At 40.9% G+C, this 24370-nt stretch overlaps 1 protein-coding gene across 1 annotated transcript in view; it reads left to right on the forward strand.

Moving 5' to 3' along the window:
• EHF (ETS homologous factor) overlaps positions 1–17822 on the forward strand; it is a 50708-nt gene extending 32886 nt beyond the window's left edge. Inside the window, exons 5-9 of the mRNA XM_083602746.1 lie at positions 2199–2267; positions 2368–2436; positions 10669–10731; positions 11985–12180; positions 12975–17822. Coding sequence (XP_083458872.1) covers positions 2199–2267; positions 2368–2436; positions 10669–10731; positions 11985–12180; positions 12975–13074 — 497 coding nt within the window. The 3' untranslated portion in view covers positions 13075–17822. The remainder of the gene's footprint in view (positions 1–2198; positions 2268–2367; positions 2437–10668; positions 10732–11984; positions 12181–12974) is intronic.
• Positions 17823–24370: the final 6548 nt, after the last annotated feature.

Here is a 24370-nt window from a genome sequence, read left to right on the forward strand (position 1 = left end):
AGCATGTTCTTGTATTTCTTGTTGAAGTCAATGGGACCTCTTGTGGAGGGACCACATAAAGGGCCTCAAATTATGAGTCCGTGTCGTTTCATATGGGGAGAAGCGTTTCTTGAGGTATTGCGGTCTTGAGCCATTGAAGGTTTTATAGGTCAAACCCAGCACTTTGAATTGGACCTCGAAACTGATTGGCAGCCAGTACAGTTAGGCTATGGTACAATGCTACTGACATAGTATATGTTCTTATCAAGCTTAGCTTTTTTCAGATATCCCTTTCTTTAGTTGAGATGCCATGGCAGTGCTGGAAGTGTAAGGGAACATTTTGAGCTTCACCTTTAGAACTGAAGGAATTTGATACTAGTATTGGCAATCTAGACAGGGCAAGTTTGCTCAAGTCAAATTCCAAGGTGAGTGGGGATACCACCCTCCACCAGACCTGAGGGCAATGGGATAGGTTAGGGAATGCTGGAGGTGTTGAATGGCTGACACAGCTCTGTCCTTCGGTGCACTTTGTGGCTTTCCCCTTACCAACAGATTTGTCATTGACTTCAGTTGGATGTAGACTGCTTGCCATATTTGGCATTCCTTGAGTTCAGCTGTATGTGATTACCAATGGTGGCTGATGCCAATTGGGACTGGGTCCCTCCCCCCCAAAAAAACCCCAATTTATATTAAACTAAAGTGAAGAAATAAAAAGGAAACAAAAAGTGCACACAAAGTACCAAAACCCTTGTAATTCCGTACATAATTGTCGAGCACGAAGGCATATGAGATGAAATTATCATTCTAATACATATACATTTATTTATAACTGACTATATTTTTTAATACATTCCATTCCCACTGTCGTTTTATTTGTTCATACACAATCTATGGCTATGAGCAATCTGCTCGCATGTTGCAAGAGTTGCTATATTTTCTATCCATTGATTAAAGGGGACTGGCTGAGTGGAATGCAAGCAGACCAATAGTTGGTGGAGACAAAATGAATGACTAGCAGAGCTAAGTCTTGTCCCCATCCTTCCTAGTCTTGTCCCCAGACAGGCAGTGCCATCCCTTAGACTAACTCCATTCGCTCTAATGGACAAACCTCCACTGATGATGACTCATTTTAATTTTCTGTAAAGGAAACAAACCAAAGCAGAATGCTACTGGAGATATTCTGATACCGTGCAGAACTGCAAAAATAAAAATTCTTCCAAGCCCCTCTTGGGCGAGGCTTGTTTTTAGAGAAAACAATGGGTAGATCAGGTGTCTAAACAACAAGAGGGTGTGTGCTATTTGAAGGACATAGGTTTGGGATGCCCAAACACGTAGCTGGTAAGCAGAAGATCGGCTAAATTCCTGTGTCATAATTCTTAACCTAGCCAAGAACAATGACTTAGTAAGTGATTCATTTTCAGCTGTAATCACATTCATTGCTTTAAAAGACAAACCGATCCCCAAAATCACCTAGTATTTTGAAATACAAACAAAAACAAACTTAACAGCTCCAAATAAGTAACATGTGTTTATACAGATTGATGATACCTTTGTAACAATACCACGCTAGTATCATGCTTGCTACCTGTGTGCTATAGCTCAAAAGGAAATTTTGGAAGGTTTTCGAAACCTTTGTGTTTTTCTCTGTTGCAACAATACATTTTGCTTCTTGCAGTTCATTGTAAGGGTGCCAGGTCAAGACTTTAGAAGTTCAGGGCAACTTCAGGCTCAGTTTCAAATGTAGAACATGTGCAGAATTCTGCAGCTACAATCTCTCTTTCATCATCAAATCACTATGAAAACATTGGGCAATATAAAATGCACTGGGAATGAATTTAAGTGAGAAAGGTTTGAGCAGGGCCATCCCTACCCTCTTGCCAAAGCAGCTGTTGTCACACTGGTGGGGGGGGGAGCATCCTCATGGGACCAGATCTGGCTGAAGGAACAGCGACCTGGACCTGGGTGTAGGAGTTATGATGATTTTCCAAGGAGAGCTAAAGTTCCTTATCTGCAAAGAAAGATCAAGACACATGGAAGGCAGAATGCCTCACTCTAAACATCTAGACCACTCAGTTTGCCCCACTACTTTTTTAAAAAAGAAGTGAGACATTCAAATGCTTAAGTTTGTCTGGATTGGTGCTGTGTGTCCTGAATATGGAGCATTTAAAAAGTTGCTTTACCAACATTGACTCTTGTTTCTTTTTGTTTGCTTGTTTAAGATCCGTCTTTAATGGCATCATGGAAAGAAGAGAACTATTTCTATGATAGTGGATATGGTGGCACAGTAGGTAACTAACCCAACAACCTATAAAGCATTTTAAAATGGTTCTGGGATACTCTTTTAACAAGACATTACATCATTGTCACTCTTTCATTTTGAATCCTTAGAATTAGTGGACAGCAAAGCGTATTGTCGAGCACAGATTGCAATCAACGCTACTAGTCACCAGCCTACTGGTAAGCATATTTAACATCTTATGATCTACAGTGGTACCTCGGGTTACATACGCTTCAGGTTACATATGCTTCAGGTTACATATTCCGCTAACCCAGAAATAGTACCATGGGTTAAGAACTTTGCTTCAGGATGAGACAGAAATCGTGCTCCGGCGGCATGGCAGCAGCAGGAGGCCCCATTAGCTAAAGTGGTGCTTCAGGTTAAGAACAGTTTCAGGTTAAGAATGGACCTCCGGAATGAATTAAGTACTTAACCTGAGGTACCACTGTAGTTCAGATGCTTCAAAACCTGGGCAGAGTCAGACGGCCACCTCATGATATCTGATTTCTCCAAAACTGGAATGAATATAAACATTGTGTTGCATATGCATGGTTCATTGCCAGTTTTGTGCCTGGTTCAGTATGTATATAGACATCAGAAAAACATGGATTGGTCTGTGATCTGAGAATTAGAATGAGAGTGGCTGTCTCTGCCTTGATTCTTCCTTACTACATTACACTTTGAGTTGGTCAGAAATAGAAGACTATGAGCTGAATCACACCTGCACATTCATCACAAGTGATTTATTTATTTACTGTTCCATCCCCCTCCTTCTTCCTGCAAGGAGTTCAAGGTGGCATACATGGTTTTACCCTTTTCCATGTTATCCTCAGCCAACCTTGTGAGGTAGGTTAGGCAGAGATACGGTGACTGGCCAAGGTCAACTAGTAGATGACTTAGGATTTGAACTTGTCTTGCCCTTGTCAAAGCCCAGCACTTAACCACTATGGCACAGTGTGCCCATGCTGTGGAATTTGCAGTGCTTAATGGCTTCCTTTCTTGCAGCTGTTAAGGCACAGGAGCTCTGCCAGCAGAAAAAGATGGCCGTCCTATTTTCAAATAGGCTATTAACAATGGCAGAAAAAATGCATTTGAGTGTTTAATGTCATTTTGATCTACAGCAGCCGTGCAACCTGATTTATCTCGGTGCACACACTTCAAACAAGTGAGCTCAGCAATTGATCACTCTTTCCCTTTTGCTGTCCACCCATTCTCATTAAAAATGGCTGCTAGCTCTTCAAATCTTTCCTGACAGTGATGAGGTTCAGTCAAGCTCCCTGTTGTGGTGTGCTTATCCACTTCCTTGTTGGGCCTAGAGAGGTAGGATGGCATGCCAAGGGCACAGCGCTGTAAAAACCAAAGTTGCATATTCTGAAAAAAATAACCAATGTGGCTTTTTTCCTGAATCGTATGCAATTATTGTGAGCACAATTCAAAGTGTTGGTGCTGACCTTTAAAGCCTTAAATAGCCTCGGCCCAGTATAGCTGAAGGAGCGTCTCCTCCCCCATCGTTCAGCCTGGACACTCAGGTCCTCCTCTGAGGGTCTTCTTCTGGTTCCCTCACTGCAAGAAACGAGGTTACAGGGAACCAGGCAGAGGGCCTTCTTGGAAGTAGTGCCCTCCCCGTGGATCACCCTCCCTTCAGATGTCAAGGAAATAAACAACTATCTGACTTTCAGAAGACATCTGAAGGCACAAGCGGAAAATATAAAAATAAAAGAGAGGGACACCCACAATATGTCTAGAAATAGGGTCAGTGCCAAGTAATCAGGGTATATGCTAGCAATCCTGCCCACAAGCTGGTCGTACACAAGAGGCAGCCAATGACCTCTCAGTGATGGAGACACACCCCAGCACACACCAAGCAAGATGAAGCCACAACAACACCAGTCCACAAGGCCCAGATGTACAACCAGTCCTCAGGCAGGGATTATAATATCTTTATCCAGCCACTCTTTTAGGAGCATAACACATACTCAAGAGATGGAAGATGTGATATGCAACAAAGTGCCCAATTGCCTCCTGGGAAACTCACACACCCCTCCCTGGGACAAGAGTTTCAGACCCACCCAGAGAGGAAAAGAGCCTTTTGCCAATTGGCCAAAGGGAAGAATCAGGAGATGCAATAAGGAGAGTCACAAACATACGCTGACATCATTACCTTCCAGTGTCTCGCTGTATAGGTTGGGAAGCAGGTGAGGAGAGTTTGAGGCCCATCAGAGGATGGGGAAATATGCCCCAATAACTGTTTGCATGCCTGGAAAAACAAAGCAGTTGCGTTAGGAGTGAAGGATGGAGGGAACTTCTGATACTTCAACCCACACTGCAGACACTACTAAGCAGCAATAAGCAGCAATAAGACAAATCACAGAGCATTTGTCTTCCCTGCACCTGATTTCAACAGTCAGTCCTCAGCGCCAGGAGCACAGAGGTTGCAAGAAGACTCTTAGGTGGGAAGAACACCTACTGTTTTCCATTCTTGAGTTCTTTGGCTCAAACCCAGAGTGCACTCTTGTAAAAGGAAAAGGAGAGGCCCTCCCACATTGAGGCACATTGAGCCAACAAACTGAGGAGCAAATAGCCTGGTTCCTCCATGTTCCAAGCAACCCCCTTTGCCTACCACTCCTTCTGGTAGGTAAATACAGCCCCATGCCACACACTGTATGAGTTATGATCTCCCCATGGCAGTGTGCTATAATTAGGTATTGAGTCCTCTGTTCAGGCCATTGATGTGGGCACAGCTATTTTTGAATTCCTGCCCTTTTTGACTGAAGTTAATGGGGGGGGGGTAATTTCCTGCCCCAGGTCTGGAGCTAGTATAAATTTGTGCTGCCAACAGATCTATGGCCATCGATTGAAGAGGTATAGGATCTGGAGCAAGGGTGCTTTCTCCCTTGTGCTGTGCACAAACTTCATGTGACTCTACCCTTGTTTTAGCTGCATTACAGGCATCTCTTCAACCACAGAGCAGCTCTGCCAACCAGGATATTCTGCAGGAAGGAATCACAGGCATTCCACTGGTGCAGAGGTTTTCAACCTTTTTGGGTCTACAGCTCCCTTGACCAACTACATTCTTGGGGCTCAGGAGCCCTGTTATATCACCCCTTGCCTACAGAGCCAACAGCCCCTCACCACTTTTTGAACACCCTCCCATGTGGAGTGTTCCCTCATCCTCCTCTCCCCACTCCTTGGGAGTCCTCCGGGCAGCTACTGGTCTCTGAGCTGCCCACCCTGCTCCAAAGAGAGGTTTCGCCTGGAGAGCTTGTAGGCAGGGCTGCTGTAAGAAACAGCCATGCAAGTCTTTGGGAAGCAGAGATGTGAGAGACTATCAGAGGAGGGAGGGAAGGAAGGAAGGAAGGAAGGAAAGAGGGACAGAGGCCAGTGTTGCCCATGGCACCCTGACCATCATTCAAGGCACCCCAGGGTGCCATGGCAAGCTGATTGAAAACCACTGCACTGGTGTTTCTGTCATGATGGCAACATAGCTGCTATTCTGCTGGCACAGCAGGGCTTCTACCAGATCCAAAAGCCTCTTTAGCGAGCAGAACTCCAGTATAGGATTGTGCCCTAATTTCAATAGAATAAAATAACTAGATAATTCAAGAGTAGTGAGGATTTCTTTTCCCTAGGAGAGTAAATTTAAATTCCTTGGAGTCTCATTCTCAGGGCACAATTCCCAATGGAATTTGGTTTTAAGGCTGGTATGCTTCCATAAAGGCAGGACTGTCATGCCTTAATTAGATTTTGGGACTTTCCCACAAGCTCAGCAAATCGTACAAGAGGATGGTGTTCTCTGAACTTGACAATGCAGAAGGAAGCACAAATGTAATTAGCTGGTTTTCAGCTGTGGGTACAGATTTCCAGCAGAACCTAATGGAAGGCCATTTTCCTGGAGTGCTTATCAGTGTTGCAACAAAAAAACGTTCAGACAAGTTTGTGCAGAAAGCCTGGCAGTTACTGTAAGTCATCTGCACATGCAAATAGCTAATTTCCATTGGTGACTGTTTATACATGTGTATAGGTGGAAGAACATGTGTGGGCTTTAAGCTTCTCTGGCACTGATCTCCTGCAAGGCAGACACAACACAGGTTCCTGGCACTCGGTGATGTGCCACTGATAAATGGAAACAGATTGCCACTAGCAGATTAGGCAGGCAAGCCTTCAGCTTCTTTGGCTTGTTTTTAAAGTAGTGAGTGTTCAGCATACTAAGTGTGCTAAGTGATGAACAGAGAGAATTTCTACCTTTCATTACTCTGGAACTTCTAGTGCTCAGAAATCTGATTTCCCTCCCTCCTCCCTCCGGCATACTGTTGCATCAGTAAGGGGAAGGCGGACTTGTCCATGTCCGACTGACAACAATTCCTAACAACATTGTCTCTTATGCCCCTGAGACCTGTGGATTGTCCCACTTCCTGAAAAATAGGGATGGCTGAATCTGTCAATTTTGCTTTCTCCATTTCCAAGTTGGCTCTCCACATTTCCACATCAAATTCTTTTAACTGATTTTATTTTTTACTGTGGATTTTTCTTATTAAAAACATTTTTGTATGAGGTTTTGACTAATATACAGTTTTGCAAAGTGATTGCCTCTCTTTGTATGTTCTTTTCACTAGTATAGGCACTTCCATTCATGCTTTGCCCTAGTGTATTCATTTTTGTACACCTTAGTTGGCTGGGAAACTGCATTGCAAAATTCGGGGACAATGCAAATTTCAAAGGGTGGTTGTGTTTCAGTCCGTGTATTGTTTCAGAAATTGCAAATGAGGTAGGTCTGCCTGTAACTGTGAACTAAACCCAATTTCTCCCCCAATCCATACTCAGAAACACACCATTATGTGCTCAGGTTGGTTGAGCTCAGTGTTTTTCTTCTAGGGGGGAAAAAGTGCCAGTACTGTGTACCCTTCAGTACCCCCAGAAAAAAAAGCACTGGTGAGCTAAAGGGGAAAGGTGCCTTGTCCTGTGGCTCACAACTGAGGCTGAGTAGCTGGGAGGCAAGTGTGAAATGGTGGAGTTTGAGATAGAGGGTATCGAGCCAGGCAGTGTCTGGAAGACCACATATGTGAAAGGCTGGTGTCTGGAGTTGACTGCCTTTGGGTAGATGGCAGAAGGAGGACAGCACATTGGGGTGGTATTTTGAAGTGTCAGAGTCTTGGAGACTTTGCTGTGCTGGGGACGGCAAGAGAGACAGCAGCTAGAACATATTATTGTTCTTGATACTATATTGAATACATAATTTCCATATTTTACGTTGTATATTTGTTGTTTTGTTGTGTGAGTTGCTTTGAGTGTTATTTTAACTATATTAAATCTAATCTAATCTAGGCTGCATTCACACAGCACTTTCTTCTATTTCCCTAGGGTTTTCCTAACTGTGAATTTCTGCATTATATCTGAGCTAACAAATGAAGTAAAAGCCACTTTCATAAATCTAGTGGAATGTAGTGCGAGATTAGCACTCATTTTTGTGTTAATTCCTTCTGAGGAAAAAATCTATTTGCAGCTCCATTAACCCAGAAAACTACAGGGGTAAAATGCTGAAATTTGGGGTGCTGTACTCGCATACAGTTCCTGCTGTCTTTATGGAGAAATGATGGGGAAACAGAAACGCACATTTTTGGAAAAGATGAGGGAGTAGCAATGCTGTCCAATGTCCACTAGTATGAATGAAATTTAGTTTAGCATGCCAGTATATCAGTCAAGAAGCCACAGTTCCATAACGCAACAGGTACCACAGTGTGAAAGGCACATTAAAAAAACAGGACAGAAGAGCTGACATTATAATCAGGAAAACTAATACAATATTTTCCATCCACCCCTGCTATTTCACCACTACCCACACTTTGCATTAGATCAGTTACCAGAAAATAACGAAGGAGGAAGTCTTTAATATAATTTCTGGAAAATAATGGGCTTACAGAGGATACAACAAAGGGTGTGGCAGGCCTAGCATTAGTGTGTCATTTAATTTCAGTTTGGTCTGAGGTAAGTTTTCCTCCCTCCCTCGCAATATTAGAACTTGGGGTTATTCCTCAATCAAGTTGACTGGCAGTGGGTTCAAGTGTGAGAAACGGAAGTATTGCTTCACCCAGTGTGTCCTCCACTTCTGGAGTTCACTGATGTGGTGATAACCATAAATGTCAAAAGGCACGCGCACACACACACACACACACACACACACACATATCTGAGACTTGTTTGTTTAGTATGAAAGTCTGGAGAGGTTTACAGAATTTCTCGGGGTCAGGAACCAATAATGCTAGGCCTGCGAGTGGAAGACTTTGCATGAGCATGCCTGGCACCAGCAGTCAGTCAAGCATTAGCCAAGGGCCCCAGTGATCAAAAGGGCCCTTCGGTGGCCTGACCTGGCTGTGCCATCTTATTGCCCTCATTGCTTGCCCCTGGGGTATCTGTTTTTGCCTTGGGCAGGTAGCACTATTGCTTTTGAACAGGAGCCAACCTTGGTTCTTATCTGTGGTAGCTGCCTGCCATTTTAATTTACCTCAGATGCAATGACTCAACCTTTAGATCCAGGGCCAATGTGTTTTGGGTCAATTAAAATGGTAGGCGGCTACTATGGACAGGAGCCAAATGAACCTACCCTATTCTTTTGATTGTATTAGTTTTAAACTGATTTTAATATTGTATTTATAAAATGTATGTAACCTGCTCTGGGGCCTTGGGGTGAAGGGTAGGTAAGAAATCAAATTAACCTGCACCATTATGCTAAAATGCTGTCTGGATACCCAGCAAGGAAAGCAGTAATTGCTGCTGCAGAAAAAAGTCAAGTTGTATAGTGTGTGTGTGTGTTGCCAAGCAGGGGAGGGGGCATCATGGTGAGGACCCTCTGAAATTTGCTGCTGTCCTAGAGTATGAGTCTACCTGTCCCCCTACCCACTTTAGCCCTTGCTGAACACCTGAGGAGGTGAATATCCAACAAAGGAAGCCTAACATTGTCTATATGTTTTTCCCTCACTGTCTTGGTGCTAATCATTATCATTTCTGCACCCTTCCACCTCTGCTAATTCAGCTTTCAAAAGGCAAAGGGTTCAAAGAAAGGGACTGGGAAGAAGGACAGGAAGATTGTGCCTCTTTAATGAATTACTAGTTATTTTATGCTCCTTTCTGGTGTTCAAGCAAAGCACCTGGCTCCTGTTCTGAATGCTCCAGCTACTTCTTCACTTGACTACTATAATACACTATCCATTGAACTGTTATAAAATGCAGCTTGGAAACTTCAAAATGCAGCAGTTCTGCTTTTAGCTGGAACCAAATAGCAAGCTCACATAGATCTTGTGTGACCTTTACTAGCTGCCAATTTGTTCCTGGGCTCAATCCAAGTTGTTGGTTTTGACCTTTAAAGCCCAAAATGGTCTGAGCCTGGGTTAATCTGGGAGTTTCTCTCTCCATATATTAGTTAGAGAATTATATGTTAGATGGGGAATTGTGGTACTTTACATATTATTGAATTCCATCTCTCGCCAGCCACTGTTAGCTGAGCCCGTGGCCAAGGATGATGAGAGCTGTAGTCAGTGGCGTAGCGTGGGGGGTGCAGGGGGGCGGGCCGCACCGGGCGCAACATCTGGGGTTAGGGCAAATCCATGGGTTAGGGGGCGCAAATCCACGGGTTAGGGGGCGCAAATCCATGGGTTAGGGGGCGCAAATTACTTGCCTTGCCCCGGGTGCTGACAACCCACGCTACACCACTGGCTGTAGTCCAGTAATATCTTCTGGAAGGCCACAGCTTTTCATCCCTGACTTGGATCATCTGGATAATTTCCCCCCTTGTTGCGGCACTAATATGCATTTTAATTTGCCCCCCTCCTCCCAGTGTTTAAAAAATAACCAGTGACAAGGGCCACAGACTGAGGATTGTAACTGAAAGAAATGTAATAGTTTATTGATACACTTGTGTTTATTGATAGGGAGAGGAATATTAAATAAATAATATTATGAACTTAAATAATTGCATAACAAACAAAAAGGAAAAGTCAATCAAGGCAGGACAATGTAATAGACAACACAAGGCAATGTAAATAAACAATAATAAAGACAGATGATGGCTTGGATTGTGAAAATTCCGCTCGGTGAAATTCATTGGACCTATTTAATGGATGCATTTAAGGACTCTGGGAAAACATTTTTGTTCTTTGAGCCTTTTGTGATTTTGGAAAGTGATAATTTTATTAGGTTTCTGCTGCTTTATTTTCAAACAGATTTGAAGGTTTGGCACTGAATGAAAATGTACTTTTATGCTATGTTTCTTCATCTTGCAAGCTACTTTGAGAACAGAATATAAACAATACATTTTTGTGTAGATAAGGCTTCTCATGTGATTGTTTCTAGAAACAGGGTCATGAGTGTGTGTGCCAGAACAGGTGGAAGAACTGACCTACCCCCCTTTTCTGTTACAGAAGATGCTTCAGGGCTGAAAAAAACACAAGACCACCTTCCAAAATCTCACAGCAAGAAACACAGTAAGTTAGCTACTACAGAACTATTGCCCAGTAAGGTGGGGCTGAGCAAATATTTACTGACATAACAGATAGTGAAGAGAACCAGAGCCAACAGAAAAGGAATTGCACACAAAATGCCCACTGTAAACTTCATTAGAATTTAAATGTCTGAGAAAAAACCTGAAGGTCCTACTCTATTATACTCCTTTAAGCATTATCTCCTAGGGATAAATGGCAATATGATAGCCTTGGCTATGAACATCCCCTTCACCTTGGCTATGAACATCCCCTTCACTGTCCAGTCAAAGTAAGGAATGTACTTTAAGACATTTGTTTGAATGTTGTAGCTTGCCAGCTATGCAACTTTAACCTTCTCCCACTGTATCTGGAGATGAGTTAGGTGGTTAGACAACTACAATGCTCAAAAAAGCACACAACTGCTCTTTTTATCTGTTCCTATTCCCATGAGGATGACCATTCAGAGTCTGGTACTAATTTGGGAGTTCTTCTCAGAATGTCCCATTTGAACTGGGCTCAGTTGCATATTTCCCCTTCATTCAAAGCAGACAAGAGTACAGGAAATAACACTGAACGTAACTGATTTGCAGAAAAGACTCTACGATCTGAAATTAGAGACAAAAACAAAAATGAGTTAGGTATTTGTCCTTAGTGAGAACCTCAATACTACAAATAAACTTGTAGGAGATGGCTTGTTAGCCAAGATGTCATTCTTTCATAGAAATGTAAACTTTGTAGTGGTAGGCATGGATTGAATCTTTCATTGATTAAACATTTGCCATTGGTGGGGATGGAGGAGATAAACTGCATGTTGTTCTCTTCTGCTTTTCAAACTGTCCTCAGCTAAACAGTTAGTGGGGGGTGTTTCAGGGAAATGTGGCTTGGTTGAGAAAGATCGAGCACTCTCTTTCCTCTTGTCAATTATCCACTGCAAATTGCTTCCCTCTAAGTATGCTTTCAGAGGCAGAAGGAAGAGCCTTTGGGCTTCTTTATACACAGCTGCAGTGTAGCATGTCTTTTGCCTGACACCAAATGATGCTTCCTGTGGTCAGAAAATTTTCTAACTCTCCTAGATCGATATGCTTGTCTAAGGACAATATACCATCTAATTTTTCACCTGTTCAGAGAACTATTGGTTATTTCTATACACAGCATAAGGGATGACCTCCTATTAGGAACTGGGGGGGGGGAAGGATTATCCCCATGTAGTAGTTGTTGCTGTGGATAACTTTTCATTGTATTTCATTTTATTTTAGCTCCTCGAGGGACTCACTTGTGGGAATTTATCCGAGACATTCTCCTGCATCCGGAGAAGAATCCAGGCTTGATAAAATGGGAGGACCGGTCTGAAGGCATCTTCAGATTCTTAAAATCTGAGGCAGTAGCTCAGCTGTGGGGAAAGAAGAAAAACAATAGCAGCATGACTTATGAGAAACTCAGCCGTGCCATGAGGTAGGTTAACAAGAAGGGAGAAAGTTTGGGCACAGAGTAACTGTGCTTAGTTTGGAATCCTACGGTGTGATCAATGTATTTGATATAGAGCAGGAGAGTTGAGCACGTGGCCCTCCTATATTTTGTCCAAGGCCCATTGGCCCAGCAAGACCAATGGTCCTGGATTTTGGTAGTTATAAGCCAACATTTGGAGGGCACTGCTTCCTCATCCTTGATATAGGAGTTCCAATGAAATATAAGTAACCACACCGACTGGTATTTGAAAAACTGTGATGCATGATATTGCAAAATGTTGCATGTAGCCTTTTATTGGCCTAGTGGCTATCACAGAGAATTGTCACAATTCCAACCAAGTTAGGAATACTTAAATCTCTGTGAGTGAATTGGTTTCATTGATTTAAAGTATGCCTAATTTCATATTGATTTCATATTGAGCTATGTTACTTTGAGCCTCTGTGTTCAGTAAACTAATGAGTCAATATTTGTTGGGGCAGGGGGATTACACTTGCCTGTTCCTGCTCTGACCTTCACCGGAAAGTGGGTGGTGGGTCTGCCACAGTAGCTTGTGGATGGAGTTTGGGGTTTCTAGACCCTGTTGCACTCCTGATCACATCATGCAGTGGGTTCTGAATCCCCTATGAATCAGGCTTCAAATAAGCTCACCTATTTTCTGTTTGGGGAAGAGGAATAACTTAATTTGCCAAATCCAATTTTAATTTGAGTTCAGGGGGAAATTCACCAACCATTCATTAGACAGTTCTGATATATCCAACTTCATTGCTCCTTTTTAACAGATACTATTACAAAAGAGAAATTCTCGAACGTGTAGATGGTCGGAGACTAGTATATAAATTTGGAAAGAATGCCCGTGGTTGGAGAGAAAATGAGAACTAAGGATCCACTTTAAAAACAACTGTACAAATTTTCACCACCAGGAACTTGTCATGGATGTAAATATTTCAGAGACTATTTTCTTCTATTTATGTACAAAAAATTGAGGGAGGACGGGCAGAAATCTACTTCTAATGGGAAGAAGGAACACTATGGTTTATTGATGTTGAAGTTATTTTATTTGACATATGTCCTTCTATGGGGAAAGATGTACACAGTTTTCTGTGACCTATGATATAATGCTGTATGGTTGTGTTTGGGGATGTGTTTTCCTTTCTTGTGAAGACTTTAAAAAATGTATTCCAAGAGAAATGTGATTTATAACAATACTGTGAGAGAAGAATGTACTAAGAAGAACTCACAGGGCATTACTTTTTACTTCAGAACCTGAAAATAAGGACTACTGCTTTCTGCATGTAAGAGAAATTAGGATGCATCTATATATTGCCCTTACCCAACCTGGAGCCTTCCAGATATTGTGGCAAATGGTCAGTAACAAGGGGAGTTGTAGTCTAAAACATCTGGAAGGTGTGAGGTTATGAAAGGTTGATCTATATCCTTTATCACAGTGCCAGGATCATATGAGAAGATCTGGCCACTCAAATCTTGTGTCTGTTTTAGAGATAGCTGAGTAAAACTGTGGAATATGATGACTGTGGGATATTACTTCTGTAGTCAATGTGCCCTTGCCCTGTCTTGGTCTCCGTTCTTGACCCTCAATTTAAGAGATGGATTCATGTTCCTGGATGAAAGACTATTTGTTCAAATAACTGTCCTGGAACATGAGAATCCATGATCTCAGTAAAAGGGTATTCTTTTGTTCTGTGAACCACCCTGAGGCCTCTGGGTATAGGGTGGTATATAAACTCAATTATTATTATTAATAATAATTTTGTATTTCTTAGTGGAATTTGATTACCAGTTTTATGAATGCTTAGCTAGCTTATTAAAAAACCCAAAAAAACTCATGGTGACAGCCTTCCCCAACCTGGTACAAGTTGTTGAAATGCAACTCCCATCACTCCTGCCAATTGACTATGCTGGCAGGGGCTGATGGGAGTTGGAGTCCAACAATACCTGGACAGCACCCCATTGAAGAAGTGGTTGGCTGTTAACTTGAGACACGTTTGAGTATCTTAGGCAATCACTGTGCCAAAATCTCTGTCAAAAAGTCAACTTTTTGGTCAGATGTAATCCTCATACAGAGAAGGGCTGTAGTTCTGTGGGGGAGCACATTCTTTCCATGCAAACAATCTTAGGTTCAATTTCCAGAATCTTCCAGTAGGGTTGAGAGGCTCCTGCCTGAAGCCTTGGTGGTGCCAGTCATTGTAGACAATACTGAGCCAAATGGTCTGACTCTGTATATAGTACATTCTTATGTTTCGACTTAATATGGGTTTAATTCCTGCTCAAATGTAAGAGTAAGAGCAGGATAGAAATGTAACCATATACAAATATATATATATCAAAATCTAACAATGGTCTGATGGAGATTTGGGGCCTGCCAAATGTTTCTGAACTCTGGCAGTCACAGCCAGCATGGCTAATTGCCAGAGATTGTGGAACTTGTGGTATGGCAAAATCTGGAAGGGGCAAGATTATCTACTCCTTGCCTAATACAAACTGTTCATCAAGCACTCAAAAATTCTGTTTCTGGCTGCTATATATACATGTTGGCCTAGTTCTCACTCAGGTGAGATCTTGACTGCACCACATTCCATAGTTGAATTCTCCTCCATTCAAAGGCCACTCCTTCCATCTGACGTCTCAAGGAGAAGCCTAGGGTAGAACCTTACATCTAATTTCTTTTTGTAATGATTTCTTTGTTTTTCTTTTTTTATGGAAGACCATTCCGTCACATGAGCACTTACAGGCACTGTGAAATGATATGGTCTAGACACAGATTTACCCTATCAGGGGAAATTAGAAAATTGTTGCAAGTGCTTAACTTAAAAATGGTCACTTTGGGCTCATTTATATTTGCCCACATGATTTAAATCCAAACTGGAGTCTTAATTTCAAAGTTTCCTTTTAAAGTTCTTAGATGGAAGGTGATAGCTCGTTTTCTAGGTATATAATGGAAGAATAAAGCAACAGAGCACAGCACAAAGCTGTCAAGGCTACTGGGGGACTTGGTCAGGTTTTTGCAGAAGCAACCAAGTCTTCTACAGCCTTAAAGGTCAATGAGTTGATTATGGCGTAAGCTTTTGTGCCTCCCTCTTTGGTCTTTGCAGAAAAACACACATAGGCATGTCAGGGAGACAACACCTTTTCCTGCTCAGTTATTGCCAAAGCTGTCACCATCAGTTATAGTTATGTGACATTTTTTACTTTACATAAGGTGGGTGGAGGCAGGTTCATCTTATTTACAAATGAAATCATAGGACTCCAGCCGTCAAAGCAAGCCTTTTCTTCTTGTGTCTTTTTCTTGACTTAACATTTGTTCTGTCTCTGAATCAGATTCCACCACCTCAGCTTGCTTCCTATTGCCATTGTTAACTTCATGGGTCCCCGCATCTAACCAATTATCTGATCCTGCATAAATGTTAGGCTATGGGTTGGATTTGTCACTGTTGGGAATTACCAGTATGGAGTGTTTCTGAGCCAAAAGGTTATACACATTTATAGCCAATCTATAGTCCTAATGAATGAAACACACTGAATGGATAATTTTGTACTTCTAATTTATCAGTGCTTGGGAATAAAAGAATAGCACTACACGATGGCCCAGATCACACACAAAGCTAAGCAAACTATGGCAAAGTGTTGCCCTGCTTCCCAGAGCTAAGCCATGGTTTAGCTTCGCATTACGTCTGAATCTGAGCTCATAATTTGTTTTCCCCAACAAATCATGAATGTGGGGTCAAGAACAAACCTTGGCAATATTTGTGGCTTGTTTGGAGCTTGACAAACCATGAGCCTGGGATCAGACATAATGCCAAACCCAAGCCATGCCTTAGCTTTAGGATAGCATAGCAGCAGGAGGACTTGAGGAGGAGAAAAGTATCTGTACTTTCAGTCATTTATAACTAGCCTTGGCTTGGATAACGTTACGTGCAAACTGTATGTGCCTTCTTCTGTAATATGTAATATGAGAAGGTAATTAAAAGAATTTCTGTGCTACATACAAAATGGCTGACAGTTGTGTTAGTATTTAATTATTGTGTTGGCTCGAATTCAAGCCCTCAGCTGGTTAAATTAGCTGTAGTCCTTTCTGGTTTCTTATTTTGTCCCACACCTTTCTTGCTTTGGAATTCTTGGAAGTAATCCACATTGACTAATGCTGCTATTTCACTGTCACATAGATCTTGTGGTAACTACTTATAATTATGCCATCATGTAAAAATACTTCTTTGATGACAATTTTACGGGAGCTAGACTGTTCCCAGCAGCTCCTCAGTTTGCAGAGATATTGTAATTAGGTGTGAACCTTTAGGACATAAGACTACATATTTGCATCGGTAAAATAGTTGTTCTCTCATCCCAGCAATCCCTAGGAACCAAAATTCTATGAGAGGGTCTAGTGATTTATCTCAGCACCCCCTTCCCGTACTATGCAACAGGGGTGGAGAACCTGTGGCCGTCCAGATGTCGTTGGACTACAACTACAATCATCCCTGATTATGTCCATGCTGCGTGGGCAAGTGAAGTCCAACTGCACCTGGAAAGCACAGGTTCCCTATCCCGGCTATACAGGAGTCTTTGGTAGAAACTAGCATAAAACCAGCATAAATTTGTAGTGTAGAGAAGATGAGGAACAGTTCTTCCTCTTATAATGAGCAGGAACTGCGGGAATAGTCTCTTTCTGAGTTCATAAACAACCTTCATTCGATTATTTCTCAATCCTATAATATCAATCCATGATACTGAATAATAGTATCAGATATTTCCCGCTATTGTTCAGGACTTAATTTGATTTCAGGACTCTATAGATTTGGAAACAGAAGTAACATAAGATTTACTCTGCTATAAACAGAGACAATAGATTTATTAACTGCCACAGATCTTGCCAAGCACATGCGGTCCCAGCCAAAAATGAACTTTTTACCATCTCTAACCAACAGGATGTTTAAATGAATGTTTATATCATAAAGGCATTTCTGAGATTGCTGTTCTAATACGGTATGTTGGCAAGCAATGGAGTGATGATTTTTTAAAAAAACAAAACAAAAACAAAAGGTTTATATATATATATATAATATTACTCTGGTAAGATTTGTATATATTTTTTTATTTTAGCATATTTTTAATATGCATAAAGTTCTATATAGGATAAAGGTGTTTCTATATTTATATTGGTTGCAAGCAAATCACATGGTCAAAGAATTTGTTGTGCGATCTGTCTGTGTTGTTTGCTACCTAAACAAGCTTTCTTAGCACATATTTTTTTGTGTACAGTGCAGTCTGATTCTGTGCTTGTTTATTCACAAATAAGTTTCACCTTGTTCAGTGCTCCTCAGTACATGCACATAGGATTGTAGCCACAGTGAGCTTTTTAAAAGATACTTATTGGGAGCTGCTGAATGTCAAGTTAAATGTTGGGACATTTATATGCTTAGCATTCCAGCTTTCATGTTGCTGAATAATCTCAGTTTGTTGCTCCATCTTTGCTGTCGAAATGTTTTCCAACAGGACAATACTTTGGGTATTTTTGCTTCAAATGTCAGATTAAATACTGTCACAGAAGTGCCATAAAATGCTTAACACTGATTTCTGTTTATGAATGCTAATTAAAACAATGCTTTTCTTTGCTTCCTGTGGTTTTTTTTAAATAAATAATTTGAATTTCCCTCATGGCAGTTGCTTGAGAAAGAAATAATATAGTCTTGATAAGGCAAGATGTGAAGTAGGAAATTAGAGTCATGGCAGTTTGAGGCTTCTCTGTCTTTAGAGAGTTTAGAGGGCTTCAGTTGGAATCTAACAAAACAGAATGAATAAAGATGGGCATTTATTCACAAGTGGGCAATGTTAGCATTTTGGAAGAGGAAATAAATTATCTTTTATTTTATCTGTCACATATTCCTGACAGAAATGATTCCTATGTTTCAGTTAAAAAGTTTATTTTAAATTATGAGTCATACCGATTTCTGTTCACAATCTCTCTGGGCACAGTTCAGAAAACAACATAAGCCTTCACTGGTAAACATTGGTCCAGCAAAATTAATAACCACATTTCTATTGACATCAGTAGACACAATTGCATTCTCCCAGCTCTCAGTTCATCATATCTATTTCACATCATGTTCTCATCAGCATAACTAAATCTCATCTGTTTTAATTAGCAACACCTCTTTAATATCAGAGTCCTCTAGCATAACATATGCAATTCTTGAGACTGGTAAGATCTCATCAGACCATCCAGCACTAGATGATTCACCTGTTATACTTGCCAGATTACTTTAATAGCTTTGCAATGGATATGTAAAATATTATGAAGCTTCCATGTTGAAATTACCTTCAGGCTAGAAAGCATCTGGGACTTATTTGTCTCATGCCCAGATAGACCTCTCAACAACAAGGCAAATTCTGCAAGACAAATGTATTGATGATAGATAGATGATAGATAGATACATAGATATACCCATAGAACCTCCCCTATAATTTGTAAATATGAGCTAAGGAGAAATTGATTACTCTAACTACCTCCAGCTTCTTGATTTGAATAGGGAACAGCCATTCAGAAAAAAATAGGCAAACATTTCTGAGGATTTTGGTCAAACCTGTTTGGGCTGCTGTGAACTATCCTAGCATTCTAATGAACCATCAGACATCCAAAGCTTGCATAGTTCTTCAGAGCAACATGTGCAGAGCTAATTGTTGAGATGGGAGGGCAAACAAGGAAGAACCAGGAGAGACCCTTCTGCAATTCCCACCCCATCCAAACTGCTTGCATTGGCTCAATTTTGACTACAGTCCTATGCAAGACATGAGAGAGCACGGGACTTCATTCTCAGCAAATATGCATTGCATCCCATGCTGTCCTAGAATCCCCAACACTGCTGATGCAGCCACCTCTGCTTCTTCCATATGGCTGTGCTGGCTGGAGCTTAAGTGAGTTATAGTCCAGAGCACCTTGGGGCAACAGGTTGGAGGAGGCTGGCCAAATGCTACAAATGTAGCAAGATGTAAGAAACATCACTGCCAACTAGTTCTTCAGAAAGATATGGCAACACCACAGATAACACTGCAATGCAACAGGTTAGCCACAGCATAATCTAAATCTCCCCCATTCAAGCTGAGGTTCAGAAAAAATGGCAGGCATGGAAGTAACTGTGCTTCTGATCAGACAGTTTAGCTCAAAGTGCAGGAATAGTGGCAAAAAGAATACTACCATATTCCCTGTCTTTCACAGCAAGAGCAGGGAAACATTCCTGCAGTGCAAGGAGAAGAATGCATATTGTTGGTGAAGCAGCAGCAATTGGTACAATTCCTTGCCCCAATGGATGTTGTCCCATCAGTCATGTGAGATCACTCTCTTATGAACTGTAACAGAGCAGATCTTGGATTGGCCTGTATTAGGTATCTAGTATTAAGACTTACAAGATCTGGTGGTTTCATAATTATAAAGTATAAGGTTCATTATGTGGTACCTAAAGCCACTCAAGGTGCAACTTCCAGAGTCAAAGAGCAATTACAGCTATGCTGAGTTTTCAGATAGACCTGATAGAGGCAAGTGCATTTTAACTAATATGGGTAGATGTGTTGTAATAGATATTCACCTGTTGACTTCATCCTCTGTTGTTGTGTTGTTGTTTTTAAATGGCATTGTGCTCATCTTGAATGGCACATCACCACATCAATCACTCAAAGAGCTTGGATGCCAATGAAAAGAAACCACAAGGAAAATGGATAATTGCAACATCTTGCAACATCTTGGCTATGGTAGTTCAAAACAATGACTCTGCTGGCATTCATCCTGTAGCTTAGGGATGATCTAAAGTAGATGAAAAACACTGAATTTCTGTAATAGCTCTTAACCACTTTGGCAATTAAAGTTGGAAGGATTTTCTCATAGCAGAAGCAATAAGTGACTTCAAGCTACATAAACGCTATGGTAAATTCATGAAAGCAGTAAGCATGAAAAAGGACTGCTTTTTCCGCTCTGTTGGTGTTGCCAAATCCACAGCCAATAGAGATAAAATGGGGCATCATAAGATCTAGAAACTGTATCTTCATGAAGAGTCAGGCAGCAGATCCCAGCCTTACTGTAGTGAAGTTCTGCTGTGGTTTTCTCTAGCCATCCTCCAAAATTAATGTGAAAAGAAAATTGTATTTGAAAATGATGGTGATGAAAAAACATGATGCAGTAACAAACAATAACCCCCTACCACACATGCACACACAGTTGAAAAGGCCTGGGAGAAGAGGGATGTTTTTGCCTCACACCTAAAGATATGTAATGACGGCACCAGGCGAGCCTCTCTGGGGAGAGCATTCCACAAGTGAGGAGCTACTACATAAAAGTGGGTTAAAGCACATTTTTGAAGAGTAAATGAAGCAGTATTTAGATGGCTTCACTTTAATACTCCTGAAAACAACTGCACAGGCAGTTTTGACTCCGGAAACATTTTGAGGTATCAATTTTAACAAATAGAATTTATTCCAACAATTCTTCCCAAGAAAACTACTTGGGACAAGGGATGTGGAAGAAAATCAATTCACTTTGCATTTATGGGTGAACTGCTGTAATCTGGACTTTCCAAAAGAGCCCAAGAACCAAAATACAGCCATCCTGCAAAATTCACACATTTCTGAATTTTGCAAGGCAGTTTGCCAGTCAAGGAACTCAAGTTGATCCATGTGGTTCTCTCTCCATATCATTTAAGCTCCACAACAATCCTGTGTGGTAGGTTAAACTGAGAGGCAGTGACTGGACCAAGGACAGCCAGTGATTTTCATGGCCAAGCAGGGATTTTAATCCTGGTCTCCCAAGTCCTAATCTAACACTAACCACCACACCACACCAGCCATTGTCAGATACTCTCCTTGTGATTCCAGTTTTCTCAGCTCCCCCATATGATGTCCTCCTCCTTTCTTTCCTGATGTTTGTCTATGAATTAATACCTTGGAAAGATAACTAGCTTTATTAAAACAAAACAGAATGGCACCCAGGAGATTTCAGTATAACCAATTCTGAGATGCCAATTTAAATGCTAAATGCAGAGTGTCTCAAGAAGATAGCCTTTTCTGCTGAAGAAGCATTTGTTTTTGAATTTTCAGTTATGCTGTGGGAAGAGGGAAAGTAGTGTAGTTCAGCACTGCTCACAAGCACCAGAGCAAGGTGTTATGAAAGCTATTTTGCTACCACCAAAAGCTTCACCTTGTGTGTTTTCCCCTGCCCACACGGCTTCATGGGATGCTACTTGTAGGGGAGGATGAAACCACTGCATGGTGGCATCATGGCACACTGTACATTTTAGAGTAACAGTTGTAGGACATGCTCTTCTACCATAAAATTTATTTTGTCAGCTTGATGCCTTCCAGATGTTTTTGAGTACAACTCTCATCTGCCCCAGCCAGTTTGGAGGCACATCTGGAAGGCACAAGGTTGGCAAAGGCTATCATAGAACATGGAATAAGCTGCCTCAAAACATGCCAGACTATGGTTCATTTAGCCCAGTACTTGCACTGGCAGAGGATCTCCAGCAACTCAGGCAGAGCAGTCTTTCCCACTTGCTGTTTCCTGGCCCTTTTAACAGGAGACATGATGGATTGGATTTGGGACCTTCTGCCTAGAAAGCATGAGCTCTACCACTGAACTATAGTCCGGGGGAAAGGATAGAGGGCGATCGGTGGCTCCCATAACACCTACTTTTGTCCTCAAATGTTTCTAGACATATTTGATTCAACAATCATTTCCCAAATGTCTCTCATTTGATAGAATCTTGCTTCCTTCAAAGTCAATCCCTGTTCAATGGCAGTAAGCAAAGTACTGGGGTGTGGGTGTGTATGCATTTCTGTGATAAACTTCCCAACCCTTGGAAGTCTCAGAATTCAATGTGTTTGTCAGGGTCATCGCAGAAGGAGTTTTTACACACACACACCTCAAGTCATGTTGATGAGAGCAGCAGGCTGTACAAAGCAGCTAAAACACACAGTTTTATAAATCTCCCAATTGAAATACCCTAGAGGCCGCTCAATCAGAATTATATGAGTTAGTCCCTCAAATCATGAGACTCATTTGAAGTGGTGAGCAGAATTAAATTGAATTAATGTCACAGATTCAATAAACAAACATCTGCATTGTGTATGTAATATTTATAATTTATTCTGGGTTGCTTTTTTACTTGCTTTATGGTAAAGTACATACTGGTTCTTTTGTTTATCTCATAATATTATTTATATTTGATTCTGCTCAGGTAAGGGTGATGCTGAACTTCACTGAAAGCAGAAACCATAAACAAAAGATTAGATGGTTCAAGGTTAATGAGCTCAGAAGCCATTTACCTCTAGGTCATTTGTTTTAGTCTGGAACAGCTTGATAATGAATTTTTTTGTGTTGCAACTTATATGGCCTCAACTCTTAGTTGTTCATTGCAGTGAAGGGGGGGAGCATCAATCTTACCCATAGAAAACAAGGAGCATATTGAGTTCTATCAAAGTTCTACCTAGATTTACTGCTGATTTGAAGGATCCTGATTAAATAAAAAGGCAAGTTCATAGTATTATGCTAGGAATAGTAAACATTTTTAGAGGTCTCTCACAAACAGGTCAACTTCTAAACTGAATCCTTTTTCAGTTTCTGTTTCCGATTATTGTTTTAAATTTTTCTTAATTACAGTGAATACTAAAGCACTAATACATTTAGGCCGCATGCTCACAGGAACTTTATCTGGGAGTAAGCCCCATTGAATTCAGCCAGACTCACTGTGGCAATTTAGCAAAATGGTGGCAATGTAGCAAAATAAAGAAATTTTGGGAGGAAATCCACTTTGAACTAGAAAAAATGTTAAGAATCTCATTTACAGTCATACCTCATGTTACATTTGCTTCATGTTACGTTTTTTCAGGTTGCATCCCGCGGCGAGCCGGAAGTACCGGAAAGGGTTACTGTTACTTACGGGTTTTACTGCTCGCGCATGTGCACAAGCGCCAAATCACACTTCGTGCATGTGCTCAAGTGCCAAATCACGTCGCACACCTGCACAGATACAGCGCTTCAGGTTGCAGGCTTTTCATGTTGCGAACGGGCCTCCGGAATGGATCCTGTTCGCAACCAGAGGTACCACTGTACTAGGAAACCAGAGGCATATCTGTTGGGCATCACTGATTCAGATATTCCTTAAAAATGTAGAGATCTTTATTTGTATGCAACAGTGGCAGTGAGAGTCCACAAGGTGGAAGAGTGACATAATTTCTTCTAGACAAGAGTGGATTCAAAAATTGTCTGAATATGCAGAATTAGACAGTCTTTCAGGAAAAATAAACAATAAACCGAAAACTGAATTTATATCCAAATGGGAGGCCTTCAGAACATATTTTAAATAAAATTATACCATGTTAAGATCTGTAGCAGCTTTTGAGTGATCCCAGAAGTTCTTAGCAATTGGTTATATAAACATAAATATTTATAAATTGTGAAAATATTAACACAAAAAATAGTATTTTGGTATGGCAGTAAAGATATGTAAAAAGAATTAAGGGATAAATGGGAGGTCGGGTATAAAACATGAGATTTTAATTTTTATTGTAACATGAAATTGCAATCACAAATTTATGTCATACTTTTTATCTTAATAACAAATTGTATAAGTTTTATTTTTCCCTTCCCGTCTTAAGTTGTACCCCTTTTCAGTATTGTTTTGTGTATTATTTTTCTTGGTTATGTAACAAGCAAGGAAAATAATTAAAAAAAAATAAAATTCAGCCGGACTTACTTCTAAGTAGACATGATTAGAAATGCACTGTAAGCTAAAGAGATAAATAAATCAGCTTATTTCACTTCCCAAATGTCATGTGGTTCTATTCCCTTCTTAGTTCATCATTCCTTGCTTTATAGTTTCTGCATGCTAAAATGTATGCCATGCTGATATATATTTAATTTCTTAAAACTGAACTGAATAATCCTTCTGACAGTAAATTAGCAGTGCAATCCTATGCGTGTCTTCTCAAGTGCTTTTAGAATTGCTGCTGAAACTTTGAGAAAATTGTTGGGATAGAGTTCAAAGGTCTAGTTCACCGAGCAGATAATGATGGGATTATAACCTTTTATCTGATGAGTTTCATTCTGCATTTGCAATGGTTGTATGTGAATCTACAAGCCACTTTATACACCAACTCCCACCAATCTCAGCCAGCA

The sequence above is a fragment of the Podarcis filfolensis genome (genome assembly GCF_964270895.1).
Source record: "Podarcis filfolensis genome assembly, chromosome: 1".
Lineage (NCBI taxonomy): Eukaryota > Metazoa > Chordata > Lepidosauria > Squamata > Lacertidae > Podarcis > Podarcis filfolensis.